Source organism: Nothoprocta perdicaria, unplaced genomic scaffold (assembly GCF_003342845.1).
Source record: "Nothoprocta perdicaria isolate Ctin4 unplaced genomic scaffold, notPer1 scaffold_164, whole genome shotgun sequence".
NCBI classification, from domain to species: domain Eukaryota; kingdom Metazoa; phylum Chordata; class Aves; order Tinamiformes; family Tinamidae; genus Nothoprocta; species Nothoprocta perdicaria.
Window position 1 is genome coordinate 1,179,341 of NW_020454805.1, and position 24,980 is coordinate 1,204,320.

Here is a 24,980-nt window from a genome sequence, read left to right on the forward strand (position 1 = left end):
GATGTTCTGTCCCACAACTACACAGAGGAAGTTAGAATCATCATACCCAAAGAATGAATACCAGTCACTGGAGGCTTCATAGTTCTTTACATATYCAAGAGCAGACAATTTCAAACAAACATTATTTCAAACCCTTGAGTTTTACACATACAAAAATATTTAATTTATAGAACTTCCACTGGTGATCAGAGGAGTAAGTCTTCAGTAAAAGATGAAGATTTCTTTGCCATAACAGGGCAGACTATTCTTGCTCCCAAGTACTGTGGTTGGACTTCAAGTTCAGAAACTTCAAGAACAGCTTTGTTGACTTTGCTCTGTGTTTGACCATGTAAGTTGGACCATACCAGGGTTAAAAGCTAAGAAGAAAGTACTTATATAGTCACAACAACTGGGTGATTTTATAATAGCTTGGATGTTCTGCACCCATCTATCGTTTGACCCATGAGGGATCTTTGGTGATATCGGTATTTTCTGGGCCAAGTACAGCCAGACCACGAGTGCTCTTTCCAGGTGCAAGATACCTGCAAGGAGAAACAAATGAGACACTAGTGCTCCATGCCTGTTAAAAATAGTCCCAAAGGAAAGTTCTGTTTGGTAGCTGCTGATTTTTTTTTTGCTTTTACAGCATGTTTTGGATTTGCACTGTTTTATTCCCATTTGACATAATGGGACATATCCCCTTAGCCAGATACTGCCAAGTAGTAGGGTTCCCGAGTAGTTCAGAAGTCTAAAGCAGCACAAAGTGTTAGCTCATACTGCCAGGAACAACAAGTCGTTCTCTGGCTAAGAGGARAAGGACACTTTCTAGTTCATTCAAAAGACAGACACCAGTAAATTTAGGATGTAGCAGGGAGTCATGTCTGCTAAAATGCAATAAAGCCAATAATTAACTTCTCTTTATAGGTTACAAATACTGATTGCATTACAGTGATTATTCTTAGAGGCCAAGGGAAGAAATAAATCAGGACAACTTTTTACAAAGTATTCTGTCTTGCAAATTACTTGAAAAAGTGGAAAAAATACCTGAAGAACAGACTTACTTGTTTGATACATCAACCAGCTTATCACTGTTGACAGCAAAAAGCTGTTCCCTGTGTGACTGCTTCATTTCATCTGAAATGCCATATAAGAAGTGATCCATTCCTTAAAAAGGGGAGAGAGAGAGGAAAAAAAGTATTGTTATACAGGGATCTCACCAATCAACTATCTGGAGGCCAACCAGGGGCCCGGGCACGGGGGGTTGGAATGAAGGAATACAAACTATAATTAGGCCATTGTTCTGACTTGTCACAAAATGTAACTGTAGATCAGGTGCCAACAGCTAGAACTGCATAAGGAAATCTAGTTTATTATGTTTCCTATTTAGGAAAAAAAGAATAAAAAAACTCAGATCTTGAAAACTGATTTGTCAAAGATCTGAACGTAAAAGGAATGAGAATGACTCATTCTAAGAGTCTTGGTATTTTTTCTAACAGTTTCAGTCAATGCAGATTTCATTAAGTTTCTTTTTCTGTTGTGCTTTAAAACAAGAAACTTTTCAAATATGCATTTAGTTGAAAAATACACGAAATGCAAAGGTTATCATCACCTTTTGCTGTACAACATATAGAGATAAGCAAAGAAATGTTTAGTGCTTTTGTTGAAATACTTACCTACAATATTTTAACAGTATAATTAAATTGTAGGTCAACCTCCCAGTCTGAGATCAAGACTAAGTTAAAGTTGTTGAGGAGCTTACACAGGGCCTAGTGATCACACTGAAAGTAGTATCAAGAGACAGATATTTGTCTCTGCAACAATATCCAGGTCTCTCCAGTAATGCCCTTGTCCATGTTTCATTAATTTTCCCTATTAGGGTGTGTGCTCAAATATCAAGGACTTGAATTACTCTCTCATAAATTGTAACATCCAAGAATGCAAGAATTTACTCATATGCACTTAAAGCTGATTAAAATTTTATTTTCGTTACTCAGATCAAAACCAAAACCATATTTCCCTGACATCAAGCTGCAGTGGGGAATGAACATGGGTAAGGGTTTTGATAGGGAACAATAGAAATTGAGGAAACTACTTTTGGGGAGTTTAATATATAAAATAATATTTTTATAATATATTTTTTAATTAATTGTCTATTAAACCTGCCAAGAAGAGACAGAAGAGATGAGCAAAGAAGGAAATTTTCTTCTCTTTAAGCCCTGGCAAACAAAAYATATTCATCAAAAGCACCTGTTCCTGGATACACACATATTCCCGCACTGCAGGACAGACAGGATGTACCTTTGTCCGATGGAGCTATCGGTGCATCCACAGCAGCAAATACTGCTAGTTTAGCTTCATCGATATCTTGCTGGGTGAATTCTCCAGCCTTGGCCCATTCTACTGCTTTTTCAAATGTTTTCAAAGTGGCTAAAGAATTTGGGTCTCTAAAAAGAAGAAAAAGGAAAAGTAAAAATAACCATCCTAGTCTTGTAATTCCTTTATTATTATTATTCGTGTTTCATTTCATTCTGAGTTTGCTATGTGTACATGGGGATCAAAACCAAATAAGAAACTAGTTTTTTTTTCCCCTAATTCTAGATACATAAGTGCAACAAAGCAAGTTCGACAGCCTAAAGCAGTTCCAAGGCAGTGTGTAAAAGATGGTGAAAGAAGGRTAAAACAGCCCTGTTTATCATGTGCTAACAATTCACAACAAGAACTTAGTAGGCATTATTTCCATTACTATCAACAGTAATATTTATCATATACACCATATCTTTTTCTGAGTTGCTTTTCCTGCTACACCTCTTTTTGCTCACTGTAAAACAGGTGCAACAGGTTGACTACTGAAATGCTAACCAGGACAAGTCATACCATGCTAAAGCTTCATTGAGCTGCAAAGCTGCTCAAATATTAGCCAGGAATCCCGCTGTGTTGGGCTACATTTGGTCCAGGGCCTCTTCTACCCAGGAAGAGGCAAGTAAAGGCCAATCTTGCATAAATCAGGTGCCAGGGCAGTTAAAAAATATAAAAAAAAAAAAAAAAAAAAAAAAAAAAAAAAAATAATAATCTAATCCCAAAGGCCCAGTGGTTGCCACCAGCAGAGTTAAGAGCAAAATTAAACCCCTTCTTGTTTTTTATCCTTAGGAAAGTCTATTAGCAAACCTGACATTCCATACCAATTCCTCTTAGCACCATCAGCACTGTTTCACTTTTTGTGATTAACATTCTTTTCTATTTCACTTAATCTTAGAAGAATGTTACAATTAAATTTAAAAAAATAATACTACACACATGTATGTACAGTCAGGGATCACCTATGATATAAACAGGAACTAATGGACCCACCRTTACCTGTAGGAGTAGAAAGTGAAGATGCCATTGGGGCTGAGCTTTGCACCTCCACCGTAAGCCCCTCCTTTCTCTCTGATTTCTCTATGCAGAAATTTGGCCGTCATCAATCGTGCAAGGATTCGAAGGCTGTAAGGGCAGAAATAACAAAGCAAAGCTGTTTAATCAGATGGCAGAAACATTCCCCAGCTTCCCCTAAAGTTTGCAAAAGAAAACACTCAAAATGTATCCCTTCCTGTAATTCACAATAATAATGATAGCATCACTACATCTAATAATAGTTGAATAATGTAATATCACTTTAAGACTAGCACTGCTTTGGAACACTCCTCCTTTGCATTTATTTCACCTCCCTCAACAGAGCTCAGAATCAGCCACCGAAGCTTGGAGGCAACAGCACGTGCTCAGCCTGGGGCCTTCCCTCATGTGTGGCACTACACAACACACACGGCAGTTGCTGCTGACTCCTTCCTACCTTGCATAGTCTGCGGCCGTGTAGGGAACTGTGCGGACACACTCCCCAATGTAGTTGACTGGGAAGGGAAGTACAAAGTGGGTCTTCATCTGGCACGGTTTGAAAGTAGGATCCTAGGAGAAAGGTGCATTATTGCCACAGGCCTTTTGATAACTTGGGCTTCTTAGAGATCTGTGAAATTATGCTGAACACACAACAACAGCTTAAGCTGTTGCTTGGTCAATATTGCAACCAGTGAGGTTTAGCATGTGCCTGTATTGGTAATCCTGCATAAATCAAGTACGAACCTATAATTGTCTTGGGAAACTAAAGTTCATGGATATTGTACATGAGCTATGTATCCTCATTCATGAGCTTCTCAGTTGGGCAGTTCTTGCTATTACCAGACAAATTTTGATTCTCTTGCAAAATCTTTACTTTGAATGAACCGAGTGTTCCTAAACCCCCATTTCTACACCCACAAAGGTACATGGTCACCCCATTATATATGAGATCACTGACTAAATTTTAAAGTTTTGAAACCAAATTCAGAAATCAAAACCTACAAAAACAGCAGAAGATGTTTTATGAATAGCAGCAGCTGTATGAATGTCAGCTCAATCTTCCCCTGCCATATATTCACTGCCTCGTATTCTCCCCACTTCAGTATTTCCAGTCTTTTTCCTCCTTAAGCATGAGCAGAGCCGTGGACACCTCCAGAATATTGTATRATTCCATCTCAACACTCCCAAGCTCTTTCCCAATTTCAGAAAGAACCTCCCCAGCACCCAGCTCCCTACACCCCTGGCTGACTGATCCATACGTATAACTGGCTAGCAAACAAAACCTTGGACTGAGCTCTCCCTCTTTTCTCAGTGGGAAGCTCAGAGAACAATGCACAAGGTTCTTCTCCTGAAGCCAAATACAGTTTTACAGAATTTTATCATCACTGATGATTTCCTGACATATGTCATTAAAATTAGAAAAAAAAAAAAAGAAAAAAGAAAAACCATAAGGATGAAGGAAAGGAAGGGATGAGCTGGGAATGACACTTAACATGTGTAGTTCTACATAAAAATAAATTAGCATCACTTAAAAGAGAACACATTAAGTGTATATTGATCTGCATGCAAGGTTATGAACTTATGATCGCCAAACCAGAACAGAAAGGAAGATAACTAAAAGATCATATCAAAGGCTGAAGAACTTTGATGGGTTATTTTGAGAACTATTCAGTGAGAAGGTACGACTACAGAGCACAATATGTTTCAGGCATGGTTCTAAACACTGGATTTGCAATATAGCTGAAGATGGACCATTAATATCAGTAACAACCATGCAATATCCACATCCTCAAATTATACTTACATTAATTAGTTTCCTTGTAATTTGCAAAGAATTAAGCATTTYGTTTCCCAGAGGTTTGACATCTGAAGATTTCTACAAGAGACACAGCCCTTATATTAAAACACAATTCAACTCTTTCTGAACAAGTGAGGAGCTACAAGTGAGCATTATTTCTCCAAAATGGTGGCCAAAGGGAAAATTTAGCTAACGAAGAAATTACAGGTTTATGCAATACAGAAAGGTAGAATTTCCTTTTCCTCAATTGATGCAGAAACAGTCACCTCAAAGCAAGACTTGACAGCTAATCTACAGGGTCCTTGTTGTCTATATTAGATGGTAAAAGAAACCTCTAGGGCAAAACATGTAGCACCTTATTACAGAGAAGACTTTTGCAAATTTATCTGGATGTCTTTCTATGGGTTAGGTGTTTGAATTTAAATGAGATTGTCTTGATTGCCCAATGATCTTGATTGCCCAATGATCTTTATACAACAGTAAGACCAAATTCAAGTTTGTTTATACATAAATACAAACACAAAAACTGTTTATACAACAGTAAGACCTAATTCAAGTTTAGTCACAAATGAAAGAATTTCCTACCTCAATCACGTGGGGACGGACAGGTTTTCTCTCTTTCTTACTTTTAGTTATGCCCTTTATGAATTTCTCTATTTCTTTAGATGCCTCTGATATCTGTTGAGGTGCAGCATTTACTGAACATCTGTTAAAAAGATACAAATTGAATTTTTGAATAATTGTTGTGTTCTGGGGCAGACTTATAATTTGCACCACTCTGCCTTCCACAAAACGTTCTATTAAAATATCCAATTGTAAAAGCTATGACTCTATAAATAAAACGAGAAAATACTTACAATCCAGTATTTGATATGTAAGAGAGAAGGGGAAAACAAAAAAAGCCTAACAAGGAAAAATTGTAGTAGGTTCTTCCCCCCACCCCCGCTTGCTTGCTCCAAAATGACTTTGAACCTAAATTTTTGTGGTAATTTCAACTATACAATGCAGGCAGTCCTACCTACCAGGGTTTTGAACAGTACAGATATYTTTATAGTTTTATTCATCATTTTATTCCTCACAAAACAATACCCTGTAACTTAGCTTACTTTAGTTCAAACTATTTCTGGAGCTGATGTCTGATACTAAGTTCTAAAGCACTATTTTTTTTTTTTTTTAAATAAGCATAAAGTAAGCTTCAGAATATGATTATTTTCCGTTCAGGAGAAAAATTAAAACAAAAAAATCTCCTTTAAAGTCAGGGGAAGAATACAGAGAAAGGCACAGTGTTGACAGAATCTTTTTGCCAAGGCTCACAGGAAACCTTGTGAGCGTTTAATACCATAGCTACATCTGAAATTAGACATAAATTTTACACCTGTTTTAAAAAAATAAAAAATAAACCATAGCTACCACCAACTTGTTTAACAAGAAAGATGTGAATTAATAACATCTGATAGTTGTTCCACAGATAATTGTCTCCCATTTTTGCAAGAACCCAGGGTTCATGAGCGCACTGGGAAATGCCCCTTCATAGGTCAAGGCCTCTCTGACCAAAATAGCCCTTTTCTACTCAGCTGGAACATACCTGAGATTATCACTATTTAATAAATACTTCTTAATGCGTGGTAGTTTGCGTAGTACTGGTTTAATATCAGACATTTCCGCTATTCTCTTCATCAGTTTCACCTGTGTGTGAAGGAAAAGCAGAAAAAAAGGAAAAAGATGAAACCATTGGATGGAATTGGCAAAAATGAATAAGAGTAACAACAAAGTGGATGTTCTAGGCCTTATTTAGAAGATGTAGTTTAATTTTACCTGATCCATCCCATTGAACATTTCTTGGAGTTCTCCAGAAGGAGTGAGGTTTTTGCTGGCTCTAATAGATGCATATAAATGCCCACAATCAGGAATRCCATTTGACAGCTCCTGGGCAGTCTTCCTAACCAGAACTCTAAGATGTTCCTCTTCCTCGAATCGGGGGCTGAAAAAGAATGGGAATAATTCCTTTATTACTATAGAATAAATTTTTCTTAATTCAGAATAACATGATTCCCCSGGTCTCAGAAAAGCACACTAACTCTATAAGCAGCTTCAGATTCTCCACCTAATCCATTATACAATCATCCAAAGGTAGGATTATTTAGGTTTAAAAACAGTGAGCTAGTCAAAGATACAATTAACATGAAAATGAAGGATCTCTAAGAGTGAATGGTTGAGGGAGAAGGAAAAACAGAGTCCCAAGACATGTTCAAAAAATGAAAGAAAGCCGATGTACTGTACTTGTTAAATATTTCACTCCATAAATGCATCATGTCTGGCAGATTTCTGTCCAAGCACAGAGAAGAAAAGAGCACACCCTAAAGGAAAAACAAAACAAACACAGATAAGACAACCAAAGCAATGGCCTGAGAAATGCACAATAACTTGCTTTGAAAGTGATGCATGGTGCCAACCTAATGCTTCATAACACAAAACCACTTTAATGCAGGCCATGCTACTAAAATTGGAGCAGACATGAAACGTAGTTGAGCATTGCACAAACCAAGCCTGCCAATTTCAGAATATTTCAGAATATTTCAGAATATTTATTTAAGGTTGGAAGGGACTTCTACAGATCATCTAGTCCAACCTTCCTGCTCAAGCAGGCACACCTACAGCATGTGGCACAGGGTGGCATCCAGGTGGGTTTTGAAGACCTCCAGAGTAGGAGACTCCACAACCTCCCTGGGCAGCCTGTTCCACTGCTCKGTCACCCTAACAGTAAAGAAGTTGCTCCTCACCTGGAGACGGAACTTCTTATGCTTCAGCTTGTGGCCATTACCCCTCGTCCTATCGCTGGCCACCAGTGAGAACAGCCTGTCCCCTTCCTCCCTGCATTCTCCCTTCCTGAACTTATACATAATTCCTCCTTCCCAAGTATCAGTATCAGCCCAGGAACACGAGTCCCCTTAATCCCATTCCAGGTTCCACAGGGAACAAGCCACAGCAGTGGCAGACCTCAGCAAGTTAGGAAAAAAGTCTCAGAGAGATTGCTAGGACTGTTCTACCCAATACTGGCATCTAACAGTCTTGCAAACATTGAAAACTTCTGAACCAYATTAATCCTGACAACACTTGCCTTAACATCAATCTCTCCAGGTATAAGGCTACACTGTTCTGCCCTTTCTCTTTCCTACTCCCAATTTTTTTTTTTTTTTGCAGTTCTCAAAAATAGGGTAATCGATGCTTGTAAAACACTGACTTAGAGTGGGTAAATAGGTGAATCACTCCCTTTAAAATCTAATATTAGCTTCTGTTAGTCTCTAATCGATATTTTCCAGAAAACAACAACAAGAACAAAAATGCATGAAAGGGGTCTGTGGTTTTAAGCTATCAATGCCCCTTATCTAACCCTCTACCTGGAAGCCCTGACTGACCCTTAACTACAGAGCTGTTACTGCAGCACAACAGCATGAATTTTATGATTAATTTACCTGTTCATACACATCCAGGTGTGAATCATCTGGAATGATATGTGGGCTGACAGACATCCCACCTGTTTTTAGCTCAATTTTCTGGGCTTGTTCCCTGTAATCAAGAGCTCCGCATCCCATCCTGGGAAAAACAATTAGAGCTTTAGGACCTATCTACTATCCACAAAGGAAGCCATATAGGTCAGTATTCACTTAACAACTAAACTTGGTACATTATCAAGAAATTACAATACTTCAAAACTTGCAAAAAGAAAAAAGCCACGAAATATACAAAGCTATTCAACTAAAATTCACCATAGCAGTTGAAATTATCACCACCAGAAATAACAGCTTCATTTTATTCCTGGTCTCCTGTGATGGGACAGGCATTTCTGTGACTGATGAAATCCAACCTGAAATGGATTAAAGTCAAAAATCTGAATTCTTGCTAGGTTATTTTTCATTCAGACCGATTTATCCATCTATTTGGGGAAGACAGGTTTCAACAGAGAGGAATAAGACAGTGTGGAGAGTGAAGGAGAAAGTGGAAGGCATTGGGCAGGCAGAGTAGGTGAGGAGGAAAACACTGTTTTATCAGATCTGCAGGCACCAAGGCCTCAGCAATCCCTTTCTGCAATAAAAACAACTGCAAGAGTTATTATAAGCAACAGTCCAACTAAAAGTATTCTCTCTCAACATTATTTCAGAATGTTGCATTACATCCTACTTCAGTGGCTTCTAGCCAAGCAAACCACTCACTTTGTAATGACATTGCAAAAAAGTGGCACATATGGTTTGAGCTCCTCTGGAAGAGTGTTCAAGCTGGAAACAGCTCTGAAATACACCACTCCGTTGGTTGGCTGAGCACAGTACTGCACAGGAATTTCATCAGCTACAAATAAAAATTAAGAATAAAAAAACAGAAGAACAAACAAAAAAAACAAACAACAAAACAAACAAGAAACAGATCTTAATATTGGAGATTGTGGGCATTTTAATGCCACTTCATGATTAAACTTTAGATATTGTGCTGAGTGCTAGACTGATTTTTTTTTTTTTTTTTGGTCTATGCTGAAATAATGGATAACTGGGCAGTTTAAAGAGAAGTTTCTGTTAATTGTTGACATGATGCTGACATGTCTTATAGCTTCAAAAGGTTAATATTCAAATAATGAAATGGTAATTTGTTTTTGAGCAACTGAAAAAAGTTTGTCTTTCTCTTCTATCTGAAAGAGAAGAGAGGATTTCTGCACTGAACATCATGTTCTAATACAGGCTATTAGAATATTCACAGAAACAGATCATTTTAGCATCAGTATTTGAGATTCACCAGTAAATCCTGCAGAAAAACAGCTGGTGTCTTAGCTATCTTAAAGTGTCTTCCAGCCAGTGGTCAAGACGACAGAATTTCTCTAAAACTATGATGGATGCCAATTTATTTTTCCAAGGTCCCGTACATCACATTCTGTTACATACATAGGGATGACAAGCCCAACAACAGCTCCCTGCACAAGCAACCAAGGGTGCTGCACCCAGGATAAAGATGAAGTCTTTGGAAGGAGGGGTGGTTGCTCAAGAGCAATGGCTCACACCAGCCCAGAGACTGCAGAGCAGGGCAAGCAGTGAGAAAGCAGGCGGCCCGAGCCCCAGCGGGGCTTCTAGGAGGTTCCCATGAAGAACAGGCCACTGCTCTGCRGCTGAGAACAGCCCCACGTCACCCCTCACAGACTGCAGCAAGAAGCAGCTACAAGTCCACAGCAAATCCCCAACTCCACAGGCGTGGACAAGGGGAAAACAACCATCACGGAGCTCAATAAGCTGAGCAGGCCTTCACTTCCGGATCTCTTTAATCTTGCCCTGAGGATTCTAGAGGTGCTTAAAATATTATTCTATGCCAGTTTATAATTGTGAAGTCTTATAAAAGACGGTTTTAGAAACTGGAAGCTAGCCTGTTAAAGACGAGACGGCTTTGAGACCAAGAACAGGAGTTAGGTGCTCAGGGCTTCCAGTATGAAGCCCTGAAACCATGACAGTATGGTCATGGTTTCATTCTGGATATCGTATCTAGCTCGTCAGAGCACCCTCAATTTGAGCAAGTAAACAGATAGCATAGGCCAAAATCACTGCCAAGTCCTTAATGAAAGCTTTGCTTTCCCACAGACTCTTTCCTTCACTGTTTACTGTTCTGCCTCACTGTGTGATTATTCACCATTTAGTACATACAAAATGAACAAAACCTGGGCAATAGATAACAATCCAACAGCGCTGTCCCCTTCAGGGGAAAACATTGATAAAACCAACCTGCAAGTGTTGTCTCCAGGACAGTGATTGGGATTTTGGGCTCAATATCAGATATTTTTAAAGCTGGGAGACAAGAGGCATCCTCAGGCTTGTTTTGAAGAGCAATTAATTCCAAACCTAATAAAGAAAACACAGTTTTTGTACACATTTAGCTTTTACTGAAAATGCTGTCAAAACTTACTGAGACAGCACAGATCCTCATCACAGTAAAGCACAATTTAGACCTTGAAGAAATGACGTCTGACAGCCTGACATTACCCAGATCTATGAAGGATACAGAAATCACAGAACTACCAGGTAAGAAGCCTCTTTAAGAGGCTTACTCAAATGCCCTCWGTAAACTGCTGCAGCTAAATCTTTTATTTAATTTTACATTTCTGCCTCTAATAGATTCTAGTTGTCTCTTAAGACCTTAAAAACTCCCAAATGCTTCTTCATAAGGAGAARACTTTACCTGAAAAGTTCCCCTCCCCACAACACATTTGGTATACTGAATACATTCAGTACATTATCCTCTGTAAGTATTTCTGTGAATACTTGAATTGCAGTCTTCCTGCAACTAAAACACTATTTTCTCAAACTGACTTGACTACTCATAGGCTCCAAGCTTAAGCTTATATTTACAAAATATAAGTTATCAAGCAGCATAAATCAAACCTTCTCATAAGATCAAAATTAATCAGCTTTATGGTAGCTGATGAACATCTTGCACTTAGCGCAAGATAGTCAAGGAAAGAACAAACTACGTTTTTAAACTATTTTCCTTTTGTCCTAATGGAAACTTTGATCATTCTATTTTTGAATGTTTAAACTAAYGAAATGCACTAATCATATTTTAGTGTGAATACTATACTGCATAACCCCCATAACATGGGCATACAAATTAAAAAAAAAAAAATCTCTTTCAGAACAAATGTTTGAAATGCCTGATGTATGAAAGAATATGAAATATTCTTATAGTTAGCCAAGTAAAAGAAATAAACAAAAGTATGTTAACCTTTTTCAAAGATTTCTTTTTTATCTTCTCCAGAAAGAGCACTGATCTTCTGTTTCAGTTTTTCTGCTTCCATTTTTGCTTGTTTGTCATGGTAGTCTTCCTCTGGACTCATTGACAGAGTCAGTCTGTGTGGATTACCCTACAGACATATATCCCAAAACAAAACATTATTAATTGAGAGTTATTTCCTCCTCCTCCTGTGACTATTGCTTCATCAGGTAGATTACAACAGCCCATACACTTGCCTTACATATTATCAAATTAATTTAATACAGAACAGCCTTTTGCCAGGGTAGGGGAGCAAGGCAGCCAGCCACAAGAACAAGCACCAACAGCCCTCAGTGAGATTCAGTAGAGTCAGAATCCCTCAGTACCCATTAGTTTAATTAAATCAAATGATCGAGTATAAGGCTACAGAGCAGCAAGTCAGAAGTTATATCTGAATAATGCTCTAAGATGGGGCATCTGGTAAAACGCAGAAGGGTTTCGTTCAACAGCTCTCTCAACCTGCCCAAGCTTGAGTGCACAGAGACACCAGATCCCATATGATGCAAAGCGTACATGCCTTATCCTGCTCAGAAACTCTTTACACCGGTTTTGCTGCCAGAGAACTCTATGCGTTACGCAAGTGCCACAACGGCTGTTAAGTTTCTCATTAATTTATACGGTACTATGGAATTTTAATCACTAAATTACTCAAGCAGCTTCCATTTTTTATAATCCTGGCAGGCTACAGACAGCAATGACCATTTCAAAGCAGAAGTCAAAAATAGTTTTAGCAACATCTGTCACAGAGAGACTGCCTATGATTTGGGGCAATGCAATCGGGTTCCCTATTTTAGAGAATTTCTCCCCCCTGTGGTCATACTGAAGGACTACAAAAAGACAGCTAACTACAGAATCAGAGTGAAATGCACAAATAGCAAAGCACAGATGAACAGACAGAGTGAACAGCCTTCCCTTCCTTATTTCTGGCCTTTCTGCTTTATTAACCTCCAGGCACAACACACAACAACACATAATTAATACATAACTTTCTGAATAAAAGAAAAATCCAACTATTCCTATCACTTTCTATTCTGATTTATATTTTTGTCTTTACCTTTTCAGCAGAACTACATTAAGGACATCCTCAAAAACACTGTACTCTATTTCCTCATTACAAAAGCAAAAAAAGCTCCTTATTACTTTCAGACACTARTAATACCTTTAGGAAAGTTCAGCTGATGTTGGAGTCTCCTGCTGCCTTTACAAACCAACATTTACCTGTTACTAAATCAGGTTCGCAGTCACTGGCAGTCACCTCTTTGAACTAATATTAACAACTCAATAAAAGAAACAAACAAACAAAAATCACTACTGCACTGCTGTTACTGGATGCTACTTTTTTTTTCTTGGCATTAGCTAGTATAGAGCTTCAGAACTATTCAGTGTCATAACAGCTTAAATGTTCACAAGTCTTCAAGCACTCCAGTGGAAGGGACAGAGAGGAAACCAAACCAAATAGAAAGCAATAAGCATTAATGGCAAAATTAAGACATCAAATAAATGAACAAGTAAAGCACAAGAACAATTTTACTGATAATCAAACTTTTATCAAAGAATAAAAGATGCATCTTGCTACGTCTACATTATGGAACACACGAGTAAGTCCATAATTCTCTGGCTGTGTCGGGAACTGGCCTTGTCTCTAGCACCTTGTTAGGAAAAGACCATCAGCCATCTCTTTCTACTTTCCAATTTCCACCAAAACAAAACCCGAGTAGGAAGTTCAGAAAGGAGTCRCATGCACAGAGAGGTCCCTTGTTCCAAGCAATGAGGGGATGGGAGTTGCAGGCACCATCCCCCCAGCTTCTGCTACCTGAGTAAATACTCTTGCCCTAGCCATAGTACCAAGTATGTTCAGAACATCAGCATTTTATCAACATTCTGCACTTTCAAGTGTTTAACCAGGTGATTATTCTAGTTTTGAAAAAAAGTTTTCACTTTAGCCATCTAAAATTAGTACATTCAATTTGAAAGTGTTCGTGTCYATCTATATATACATAATACAGTTATCAGAAATAAAAACTGAATTTTAAATACAAAACCAACGTAAAAATTAATATCACAGATATTTTTCAGKAAGTTTTCTTCCTACCTTAAAGTAAGTTTCAACTTTTTCCTGAAGAAATTTGGGATTCTCTTTAAGGCACTGCCTGAACCGGGAGACTTTGTCTGCAATCTTCAGAAGCTCCACTGGATCCCCATCTTGATTCCAACAGGAAGCTATATACTGGATGGGTAAGAATAAGCAGGTAAGCAGAACTACACCTATGTATAAAACTGGCAATAACTGTGATTCAAAACCACTTTATTATTTATAGTTTAATGGAAGATGAAAATGTAACACCTAACAGGTAGTATTACCTTTTTCTTTTTATGTAGGTGTTTGTCTGAAATCTACTGTATTTTTTTTTTCCTGAGTTTAAAATAAATCTCTTCATCAACCCAATAAAGAGAGAAAGGAACAAGAGCTGGAAACAAAGCAGTAGAGCAGTATTATATTCTACCTATTTATGTTATTCTGACAGTCAAGTAAAGTGATTTATAATGAGGAAACTTAAACATACAGTATAGAAAGGACATTGTAGAAAGAAAACGGAAAAAACAATACCAAGATATTTGAAAGAAATAGCCCTTAAGAAGCAATGTCTGAAAAGTGCCCAAACCACCTTTTCTTATTTCCTCAATTACAAGTAGGTATTATAAACCTATCAAGTTTCTTCAGCAAGATTATTTTTGTGAAAATTGTACATTTTAAAGAATTTAAATCTCTTTTTGAAATATGTGCAATTTAATTCTCTTGAAATTAAGATAGTCATTCCCTATCTGAGGCTTTTACTGTGTCACCATAATATGGTGGCATAGCTGGGCACTGAAAGAAAAAGAGGAAGCTCAGGAGATTTAGTTGTTTCTAAGAGCTGTACAGGAAAAAATTAAGCAAGTTGTCAGAAACCATGATCCTAGAACATAACTTCTGCTGTTTTAATCATTCTGGAAACAAATAGGAGAATTCTGCAATTCATCAGATTCTCTTTGTAGTTTTCCATCTAAATATTAAATAACTAAACCACACCAAGCAAAGTCCTCCAAGTGATAAGCCTAGCAAAGCAACAGGATACAGCACGGGAATCAGAGAATCTTTACCCCTGATCAAAACATACAACTCCAGGAGTCAATACAAATTCCTCCCTCACAGAGGGAGCAGTTCTATCAGAGTCAAAGCTACTATTCAGAGAAAGGTAAACAGCTTATGGCTTCATAGTAAGTTATTACAGTGTGAAGTGCGGCCATAGTCAGCTACCAAAAACAAAGAAAAAATACATACATGAAACAACAAAGGAAAAGCACTTTACTGAAAAAAGGAGTCTACAGCGTTATATTTGGAAAGATGTGGGAAATACCAGCATATACATCCACATGCATGCAGACTTACAGATGTCAGGGCAAGCCCAAAACTTGTGGACTGATGCTTCAGCTGGATTTCAATTTTGTGAAGCAGAGCTTCAATTCTGTCTTGTTCAAATCCCTTCCTGTGGAAAGTGGTGAGATGGAAATCATATCCATTAGCACTAATCACTCTGGGAAAACTATGAAAATGAATTATAACACAGATAAAGCAAGCAAAAGAATATAACGTTTTCCACAAAGACTTAAAATTGATAAGGTTATTGTGCTGTGTCATTTAGCAAAACAGTACTAATATTAAATGTCTGAATGCTATGSTGATGAGCAAGCTACAGCAGAGCAAGTTGCAGTTTTAATTGCTTTGTAGCAGTTTTATTGTTCAGTACTCTTAAAACTACTTCTCTGGTGCAGTTTTCTATAAAACTAAGTTCTTAATGTAGGAAGGAAAAGCTATAATATTCTTAAAATGTTAACATTACTCACGCAATAACTTCATCAACTGTTCTAGCAATAATCTGTTTCACAGTATCAACATCTCTCTCGGCAATACCCTGCAGACCCACACTGAAATAAGCTTCTCTTGTTGAGCCATTAAACCTAGAACAAAACATATTCAACTCAGTGACAAGAATTAACACTTAAGCATGAAGCCATGCAGAAAGGAAGAAAAGGAAAGGCAGAAAAAGGAAACAAGGAAAACAAACCACCAGCTCCACATACATACACACAGGATTTTAAAAGCTATTCAGAACAAAAATAATTGCCGAAAAGGCAAAGAATAGCATTTAAAGTGGGTTTTTTTGTTGTTGTTGTGTTTTTGTTTTTTCTGTTCAGTTTCAGTTGTAGTGACACACTGCTAAGAAAGTACATACTCTCAATAAAGAAAGAATTACAGTAACAAAGCTGTGATTTTTGTTCATTTTTTCAATCCATCATAAGTATTTTCAGGCTAAAAAATATCTTGAAGATGAAAATTTTACAGCTAAAATTTCAAGCTAGCCTAAGTCAAACAAGTGGTGAAAGAAAATTTTCTATGTTTGTTGCAGTTATAGTCAGTATTAGGTAACAAATGCAAAAACATGAAAATCTAAGCTGTTAGGCATAGTAAACTAATAACATTTTACAAACAAATTCACACTTGCAGAAATAAGTGGCAGTTTCAAACTGAAGTGGAAAACATTTGCATCCCAGTTCCTGGACTCAGCTACTCCTCTAGGTTGCATTTGTCAGCACAGTGACTAAGGCAAGCCAGAGTCCACAGTACTCTGTTTCAGCACCAGATTGATACAGCTACAACAGAAGTGGCTTAGCTAATAAATGACATAAAGACACAGACGCTGAATCACATCTCCTGTTTCTAAACACATTTATCTAGCACCAGGTCCTGTAACACTTAAAATATCTACACAGCAGTGGCCTGCATGCCGCTGAGCTCACAGGAGACCCTTGTCTTCACATACTGACAGTTCAAGCYAGGCAGAGAACTGGCTTTAGGGCATTAAAATGGGGCTAGACAAGATCATTTAAGTATCCCTCAAATATATCAGCTAGTCACTGGAGACATAGGCATGACTTTTGTCATCCTGAAGTCTAAATCGGTCAGAAGAATCATGCTCTAAAAATGCTTTCTGCTGACAACAACGGAAACATGTGATGATTTCTATGATGAGCAGTAGAGTCAATAGCACCTACCACACAGGTGCCTGTAACTAGATGAGAAGAATCCCAACCAGTCTTMATCTACAACTTAATCTAACCAAAACCAGCTCTTACACTTAAAGATGCTTTACAATTCATCAGTATGAACTCTGACTAACAAAACTTTAAGATTAGGAGTCTTTCAACACTAACTGCTTATATAAGAGATATTTTTCCCCAATCTGTTTTGGTTTTATACTTTTCTAAACTAAACTTCAGTAATATTGCTTAATAAACTTGATAAGTATAAAGTACTTATAAACGTACTTATAATGTACTTATAATGTAGGCTAAATTGTAACACTTACCCAACATCAGGAGAAAAGTCTGTACCAACACCAGACTCAATCAAGGCTTTATAAAAGGGAGAATTAGGCCCATCAACCAACAGGGAAGACAACAGGCTTAGTGTGAAGGTTTCAAAAGTATCTGTAATACTGAAAAAAAATTAATAGGTCTTTATAGCTTCTTTTCAAAAGAAAATGTAAAGTTATACATACTGCCCTCAAACTCTGGGAACTAAAAGAGTTGATGGTCATTAAAACCAGCAGCAAAAGTCAAATAAGGCTCTCAGTGTAGATTACATTAGTAGGATCATACAAAAGAGGTACACAAGGCAGCTACCATTCTCAAAAGCTAAACCAGTCTATCCAGTGAGTATTTCTGTAGGACTTTTCCTTGCATCTATTTGCTAAAGGAGGAGGGAAAAACTTCAATTAGTACTTACATTTTCATTTAATATATGAAGGACTTGTTTTTATTTGTCCCATGGCATTATTCAACTTAAAACCATGTTTATGAAAAAGTTTTTTTTTTTTTTTAAATGTAAAAACATAAAACAAAGAAAATCCACCCTGCTTGAAGTTTTAACATCAATTTAATATCAAAACATCATTTTGATACACTTACTCTGTCAACAGGTAGCTGACACTGACTGTTGTCTGCTTGGAAGGATCTGCAGCAAATGAGTCTAAGCCACATTTTATAGAGTGTTCTCTCTGTAATGTGTAATTAACGCATAGGTTTAAAAAAAAAAAAAAACCACACCCCACCACTGTTTGCATCATTTTAACAACTTCCAAGGACTTCAAGGATTTTTAAAGATACTCATGAGTAAAATCAATATTCATGACTAAATTCAAAAAACACAACATACTTGCTTAGTATCTTTTGACAGATAACTGGCATTACCATTTTTAACAAGAGAATTAATAAAATTCCGCTTTAATTTACATTCAGAAACTTAAAAATTATGGACAGGCCATAATATAGACAAGCCAAAAACCACTACCACCATAACAGAACCTGAAAAAGTATTTTGAAACCAAGGTCTGAAAGTTTAAATGCATTTCCTGATATTAAAAAAACAGTATCTCCCAACTATGATTATTTAAATCAGCACTGCTAGATTCTTAACAGCAACCATTCTGAAATCCTTCGTATCTAGAAAAACAAAAATTTTAAAGAGTCCGACTACCTATGAACATTATCATTGTAAAACTCAAAGAGGTTTTTTTTTTCCTTTTTTTTTTTTTTTTTTTTAAACATCTCCCCACCCATTAAACCTACTATCATCCTCCTCCTCATTCCCCCCCTCCCAAAAAGGATCATATAATTTTCACATAAACACACATCTAAACAAACAAAATAACTCCAGCAGGCTGGAATAAAATATTACAATCTGCTATACCAAGTTACTGAAATTGCAAGACTGGATGTGCTCTGATACTGTTTCTCTTACTTACAGGATTTTTCCAGAGTTTCTGTTGGGGGATATCAGTATTTGATTCAATTCTTTGAAATTTCACCAGTGCTTCCTCATGAATTTGTTTCAAATGTTGTTCCAGTGGAAAATTACCATAAGTGAAAAATCTGCATTTTAAATAAAAGTTGAGAATTAAGTTTTAGATTTTGACTTTTCAGATTCTGAGTTTTACATGTTACATTTATATTCTGAATATCACATCATTTCCAGTGATTTGTTTACATCTAGAAATGAGTATGTTCTATACAACCCTAGATTCAAGACCCACCAGTTTCCACACACAAAAATCCACAGAAATATTTAAGGAGTATTGGAAATAAAATTCCATGTCATCTCCTGTTCTATGCTTTGAAATAAAAAAAACAAAAAACACCAAAAAAAAAAAAAAAGAAAAAGGCTCTTGAAGTCAGAATCCCAGGCAATAAGAATTTTTATGATCCTCATACGTAAATGTAGGCAACACAATGAGTCATGTCTCAATTCATCTATAAAACAGAACTAAATTTTGCAGGTCAGTCCAAAGTAGACATTTATACCTACCAGAAACACTGCTGATTTTTAGCACGTTAAACACCAGTGCAAGGCAACATAAGGTAAATGACATTCCTTGATTAAAATCTAAACTTGAATCTATTAGAAYGCTTTGCATGATGAGAGAAACAAAGGATGCTGAAATCATCATCATGACAAAGCCTATTTCTCATCAAAGAGCTAATTAGATTGATCACAAAATTAGTACAGAAGAAACAGTAATACCGTATATATTCCTTCATATCATATTTGACTTAAAGATCTTATCAGTACTAAGAAGGTTAGCATTTGACTAAAATGAATATCCATTACAGTAATGTGTTGCTAAGGAATCACTTAAGATGCATTAATTTTTACTCTTTGGAATCTGGACTAACATGAAGGAGAGTGGGAACCTCCAGACTCATTTGCAGGACCTTTACCCTATTTTCCTCATGCTACTGAAACACTTAAATGTTTTATTTGCCTTACTTGTGTGAATAGTGAATGAGCTGCAAATAAACCGGGGGGGGGGCGGGGAATAAAAACTACACCAAAAATCCTTAAATCCTTACAATTAAGCTTGCACATGTACTATTGAAACTCTCTTCCACCAACCAGCTCTTTCAACAGCCTTAGCCTCCAAGTTCACTCTATGTCTCTCTTCTTAAAACAGCTTTCCTCAATCGATGGTGTAAGACATCAACATTGCTAGCCACAAATGTAGTGGAAATATCTCTGTTTTTCTCCCCACAGAAATATGAATGCCCTTAACACTTACTATACATCCTACGAATTTCGTCACAGATTTCAGATACCTGGAATTGCTTGGATGATAATGTGTGGCATGGAACTGTTTAAGCTGCTCCCACGTAAGATCAGGAATACTTAATGGATCTCCACCAGATATTACTCCATAAGTATGATCAGGAAGGAGTTTATTCTGCAGGTGCTGTGCAAATAGCCTCTCATTATCTGTCTTAAGAAAAAACACCATGTTTCAGTAAAAGTGACAAAAACATTTTAAAACTTAGACTACTGAATAATTACACGTCAGAATTCTATTGTACACAAGAACTCTGCCTTAAATAAGTATTTTTTCTGTTGTCCCTATACAGTAGTAGTGGTCCCTATTACAAAATTAGCTATATTATCATATAAATTTTTCAAGAATATCATGTTAATTTTCAAGAAAAGTCCTACAATACAATACAAAAAGTCCTACAATAAAATATTTTAACAAGACATTCTTTCATATGGAAACAAACTTTCCAGCAGGCAAACACAAAGAGTCACTGAGTTGTTACACAGTTACTTTACTGAGAACTTAAATTTCACAAAGGAAGAATATAAATGTCTGGCGCAATAACGCCATTGTGAATCTGAAAGTTAAACTTCAATTATTCACATCAGGTAAGACTTTAAAATAAAAACCCACAAAACTTACAAATGCTCCTTTCATTTCATTAAAAACAACTCCTTTGAAGACTAGAGGTGTCTCAGGATCAGTTGGGTTTTCATGTTCTAACCTCCAACCTTCTTGCCTGGGAAAATTAACAACAGTTAATGTTTTTCTTGGAGTTTTTAAAGTTTTTCTTGGAGGAGGAAGATTTATTTTTTCATTTAAAATTTGCACATGTACACATCTTACCAGAAATCTAGTTGCCGCAAACATGGAAAGAAAGCTGCATCCAAGTACACCGAAAGGAGATTCTGAAAGTCTTTGGGATTTTGTGTTGAAAACGGATAGAGTGTGTAGTCACTAGCTGYGTATAAATGAATGCCAAACAGGTAAGATTTTTAAAAAGCTATGATATTTATTTTATATAAATAACTGAAAAGAAGCCTACTGCTTGACATATATTTTTGTGAGAAATGCCCAGAAATTTAACAGTGCAATCATTTCATAATAAAAACTTTTTTTTACCAAATATGCAAGTAATTAAATGTCTTATTGTATAATATGGTGATCTGGCCCTACGAGAACTCTAGTCTGTAAGTGCCAAATAAACAAGGKATATTTGGTTAGCATTTTAATCTGAGTCAGAACACTCAAACTTAACAGATTTCCAAATGGAAATCAAGGAAAGCCAATAGCAAGCTTTATTGCAATAAACTCTTATGCATTTCAAGTTGTATTATTCACTTTGTACTCACCCGTGAATGCATTCATGAAAGTGGACAGGGATCTGTTTAACATTTTAAAGAATGGATCTCTGCAAGGGTACTTTTGAGATCCACACAACACAGTGTGTTCAAGGATATGTGGGACACCAGTGCTGTCCATCGGAGTAGTACGGAACTGTAAGCTGCAAGAAAAGAAAGCAGCACACTTATTTAGGACCAGAAGAGAAGCCACTTCCTATATACAGTTCAGCTTTATAGACTCTTTAGTTGACTGCTCAGCCATCTAACAGAAGAACTCTTTCTGGACAAGGTATAGAATTTTTCAGTGTGTAAGCAAACATCAGCATCAGAGATGGCTCAGCAGACAACTTGTGTAAATAAAGGGACTGATAAAACTGCAACAACAGCATCAACATTCTAGTTTAGCTTTTATTGGGAAACAGAATCTTTTCTCCTCTGCTATTCAGTTCATTAATTGGAGGGAGAGAAGAAAAAAATACAGATTTTTCTTTTGCAGAARAAAAAAGTTCATAAGTTTATGGAGACATGCTTTACATTTTGCATCTACAAGGCAATTTATCAGAAAGCCTAGTTTAGGCCCACCAATACAGGAGAGGCAAAGATACCTAAAAGGAGGTTACGGATAGAGATTTGCTCTTTGCATAGACACACGTGCTGGAAGGACAAGAGATAATGGTTATAAATTGGAACAAGGGAAATTTCTAACTTGTAATTAAAGAAAAAATAAAAAAAAATGTACAGTCAAGAATTGGGAACAGGTTGTCCAGAAGTATTGCAGAATGTCTGTCTTTGAAAGTTTTCAAGGACTCACTGAATAAATCTGTAAGCAAACCCATCCAAATAGAGTGCTGACCTCATTATGAGTAGCAATTTCAGCAAGAGACCTCATGAAGTCTCTTCCAAAACGCAAGTTCTACTTCGCAAGTACTCAATCTTTGAGAYCACACAAAAAATGTTATGAGCCTAGATTACAGTTTAGAAACTGTAAATTGATACYAAGATGGACACATATTAATGTTCTACCTGAAGAGGTTATTGGAGTCCTCTCGAGCCACATGCAAATATCTGGCCCCSGTATTATCATGGTTAAGCTTCACTGCAGTCAGAAACAGCTCAGGAACGGATGTCACCTGCATTGGAAGAAATGATCTGTATTACAAGGTGACTGCTACTGATGATGGTCATATGAACTAAGACTGATAAGACAATAACCAGTTGGCCTTTCCTGTACAAAAGTGAGGCCATACTAAATGCATTCTTCATTCTTATGTTTTATGCAAACAGTATGTTGTGCGCAAGTGAAAAATAAATAACAATTAAAACATATAAAGACTATAACCAAACACCGTACTCTTCTGTTACAGATAAYGAGACCAAAAACACTTGATCTCAAATTCAGAGAATTATCATCATTCGAATTCAATTATCAGCAGTTCGGGAAACAAAACAGGTGGGAAAAAAAAAAGTCTGGATCTCAGAACTGTCACTAGCAATTATTTTTGCAAGTTTCCTGAGCTCTCTGCTTTTGCTTGCTTTCTTTAGGAAAGGAATTCCATGTATAACCCCCACTGCAAGTTCTCAACAAACCTATTAAAAGCAGCTTAGCAGAAAACAGCACATGGCTCAACTATCTGTCTGTGCGTCTCATAAGACTGAACACTCACATCTACAGCAGATGTGCGAACTTCCMTGGTGTGTCATTTATTCTAGAAGAATTAATACCCTAGAAGAATTCTGGAAGAATTCAAGTTCCTAGAAAAGGGAACTACAAGCTACTTGCTTGAAGAAGGATAACAACAAACAGCTCCTGTACTGTCTTTAACCGACCGCCGGCAGCATCTGTGTAAATATTTACACAGCGCACAGGCTTCAACTCTCCAGCACAAACTTTCCCACCAAGGAGAGACATGTCCGACCCGTAGAYGTGCGAGGAGGTGAGCACAAAGCCCCTGCCCACCTGCTGCACGGTGAAGCCATGGATCTGCTCCCCTTCCCTGTACCGCAGCGCTCGCTCGTTGGCGGACACGCTCCTCCAGCGCCGAGACTTCTGCTTCAGGGACCTGAAAACACATTTTTCTCAGATCCTCGTAAAACCCTTCCAGCTGCCCGGGTACTAGAGAGACGCAGACACCCGGGCCCGCTTCCCGCCGCGCGCCGAGGACACCGGGCCCTGGGGGAGCCACGCAGCGGCACTCCTGCCGGGCCCGGCCCRGGACACCGAGCGGAGGCCGCCGCAGGGAACGCAGCGAGCGGCGCCGGGCAAGGTCCTAGAGGCAGCGGGGGAGCCCCGCCGCCCCCCTGCTCACCGGCCGAGGCTCAGCAGCTGCCCCGCTGCCTGGTAGCGGCTCCACATGGCTCGGCGCCTCCGCAGGGGACGGGCACAGGGACGCGACGGGAAGGGGAAGCGGCTCCGGCGGCGCCGTCGCAGCATTGGCGGCAGGAGGCTCCGCCCCGCGCGGCGGCGGGAGGCGGCCCGGGGCCTGGCAGGGTCGCCCGGCGCTGCCCCAGCTCCGGCGGAAGGAGCCGTAGGCTAGGCTAGRCTAGGCTAGGCTAGGCTAGGCYRGGCCRGGCCGGGCCGGRCCGGGCCGGGCCGCAGGCCCGCCGAGGGGCCTCAAATGGCGGCGGGGTCTGCTCTTAAATGGCGGCRGGGGCCCCGCAAATGGTGGGAGGGTTCTGAGGCTGTGCTTAGTGGCATCCAGAAGTGTTTCACTGCTGTTTCCACCTCTTTTTGCTTTGCTAGTTGTCATCTGGGGAAACAAAAATAAATGAATAAATAAATGATCACTCCATCTTCTTGGCAAGCATTGAGTTCAGGCAAAAATTCTTTGAGAATAATGCCACTTGTTCAGGAAGCTCTCCAGAAACTCCAAGGTTGTGCCCAGTGAGGAGGAAGCAAGCTTAAGTGGAGCTTTCTATTGGTGTCTTCAAAGTAGAAGGCAAGGATAAATGTACTTGAGTTTCCAGGATGCCATCTCTCCTTGCCAGTATGTCTCAACATTTTTGTGAAGCGTTTTTTGTGATGTAAATAACAGCCAAAAATACAAGTAAGCAGAAAGCTAAACCAGGTGTTAATCCTGCATTGGTGTCTCGTGGTGCTTTATCTTTTGCACAGCCTGTGCYATATGGCCAAGGTGGGTTTCAGATAAAGCAGCCAGAAATGTGGATGTGCTGGCCCCCCACAATGTCGTGACAGGGACCCCAGCGAAGGGCTCTGCACAGCACTGTACCCAACAGAAAAGTCAGTGTATCCGCTGCCTGAACTTTTACCCTCTCCATTTTTCAAACTAATAGGACAAAGTTTTTAGGTTTTAACCTAATAATTGATTTTTTGACTCACTTCAATGGGAATTCCGAGAAGGGAAAGTATTATGAAGTTGGCCATCAAATTATCAGCCCTTCTTCCTAAATGCAAGATTTTGTTTATATATTTAGACCTCAGAAGATGGGGTCTAAATGAGGAAGATATTTGTGATTTTAAACTAATTACCGGCAGCAAGTGCTTGGCACATTCTA

At 38.2% G+C, this 24,980-nt stretch overlaps 1 protein-coding gene across 2 annotated transcripts; it reads right to left on the reverse strand.

Moving 5' to 3' along the window:
• On the reverse strand, positions 1 to 23,868 carry PITRM1 (pitrilysin metallopeptidase 1). Of its 2 annotated transcripts, XM_026035664.1 has the most exons (27): positions 23,774 to 23,868; positions 23,425 to 23,527; positions 22,491 to 22,597; positions 21,477 to 21,628; positions 20,971 to 21,085; positions 20,767 to 20,863; positions 20,138 to 20,298; positions 18,790 to 18,916; positions 17,954 to 18,042; positions 17,353 to 17,481; positions 15,830 to 15,943; positions 15,375 to 15,471; positions 14,037 to 14,171; positions 11,897 to 12,035; positions 10,900 to 11,016; positions 9,358 to 9,490; positions 8,620 to 8,740; positions 7,427 to 7,503; positions 6,962 to 7,127; positions 6,732 to 6,832; positions 5,732 to 5,852; positions 5,153 to 5,224; positions 3,806 to 3,918; positions 3,334 to 3,459; positions 2,278 to 2,423; positions 1,041 to 1,143; positions 1 to 521 (listed from the first exon to the last, which is right to left on the reverse strand). In XM_026035664.1, exons 1-27 carry the CDS (start codon positions 23,818 to 23,820, stop codon positions 428 to 430), a joined length of 3,102 nt encoding a protein of 1,033 aa, XP_025891449.1. In that variant the 5' UTR covers positions 23,821 to 23,868; the 3' UTR covers positions 1 to 427. The 2 variants fall into 2 exon arrangements, with proteins under 2 accessions (XP_025891449.1, XP_025891450.1); XM_026035665.1 differs by lacking the exons at positions 1 to 521; positions 1,041 to 1,143; positions 2,278 to 2,423; positions 3,806 to 3,918 and having other exon boundaries at positions 3,367 to 3,459.
• Between the last annotated feature and the right edge of the window lie 1,112 nt (positions 23,869 to 24,980).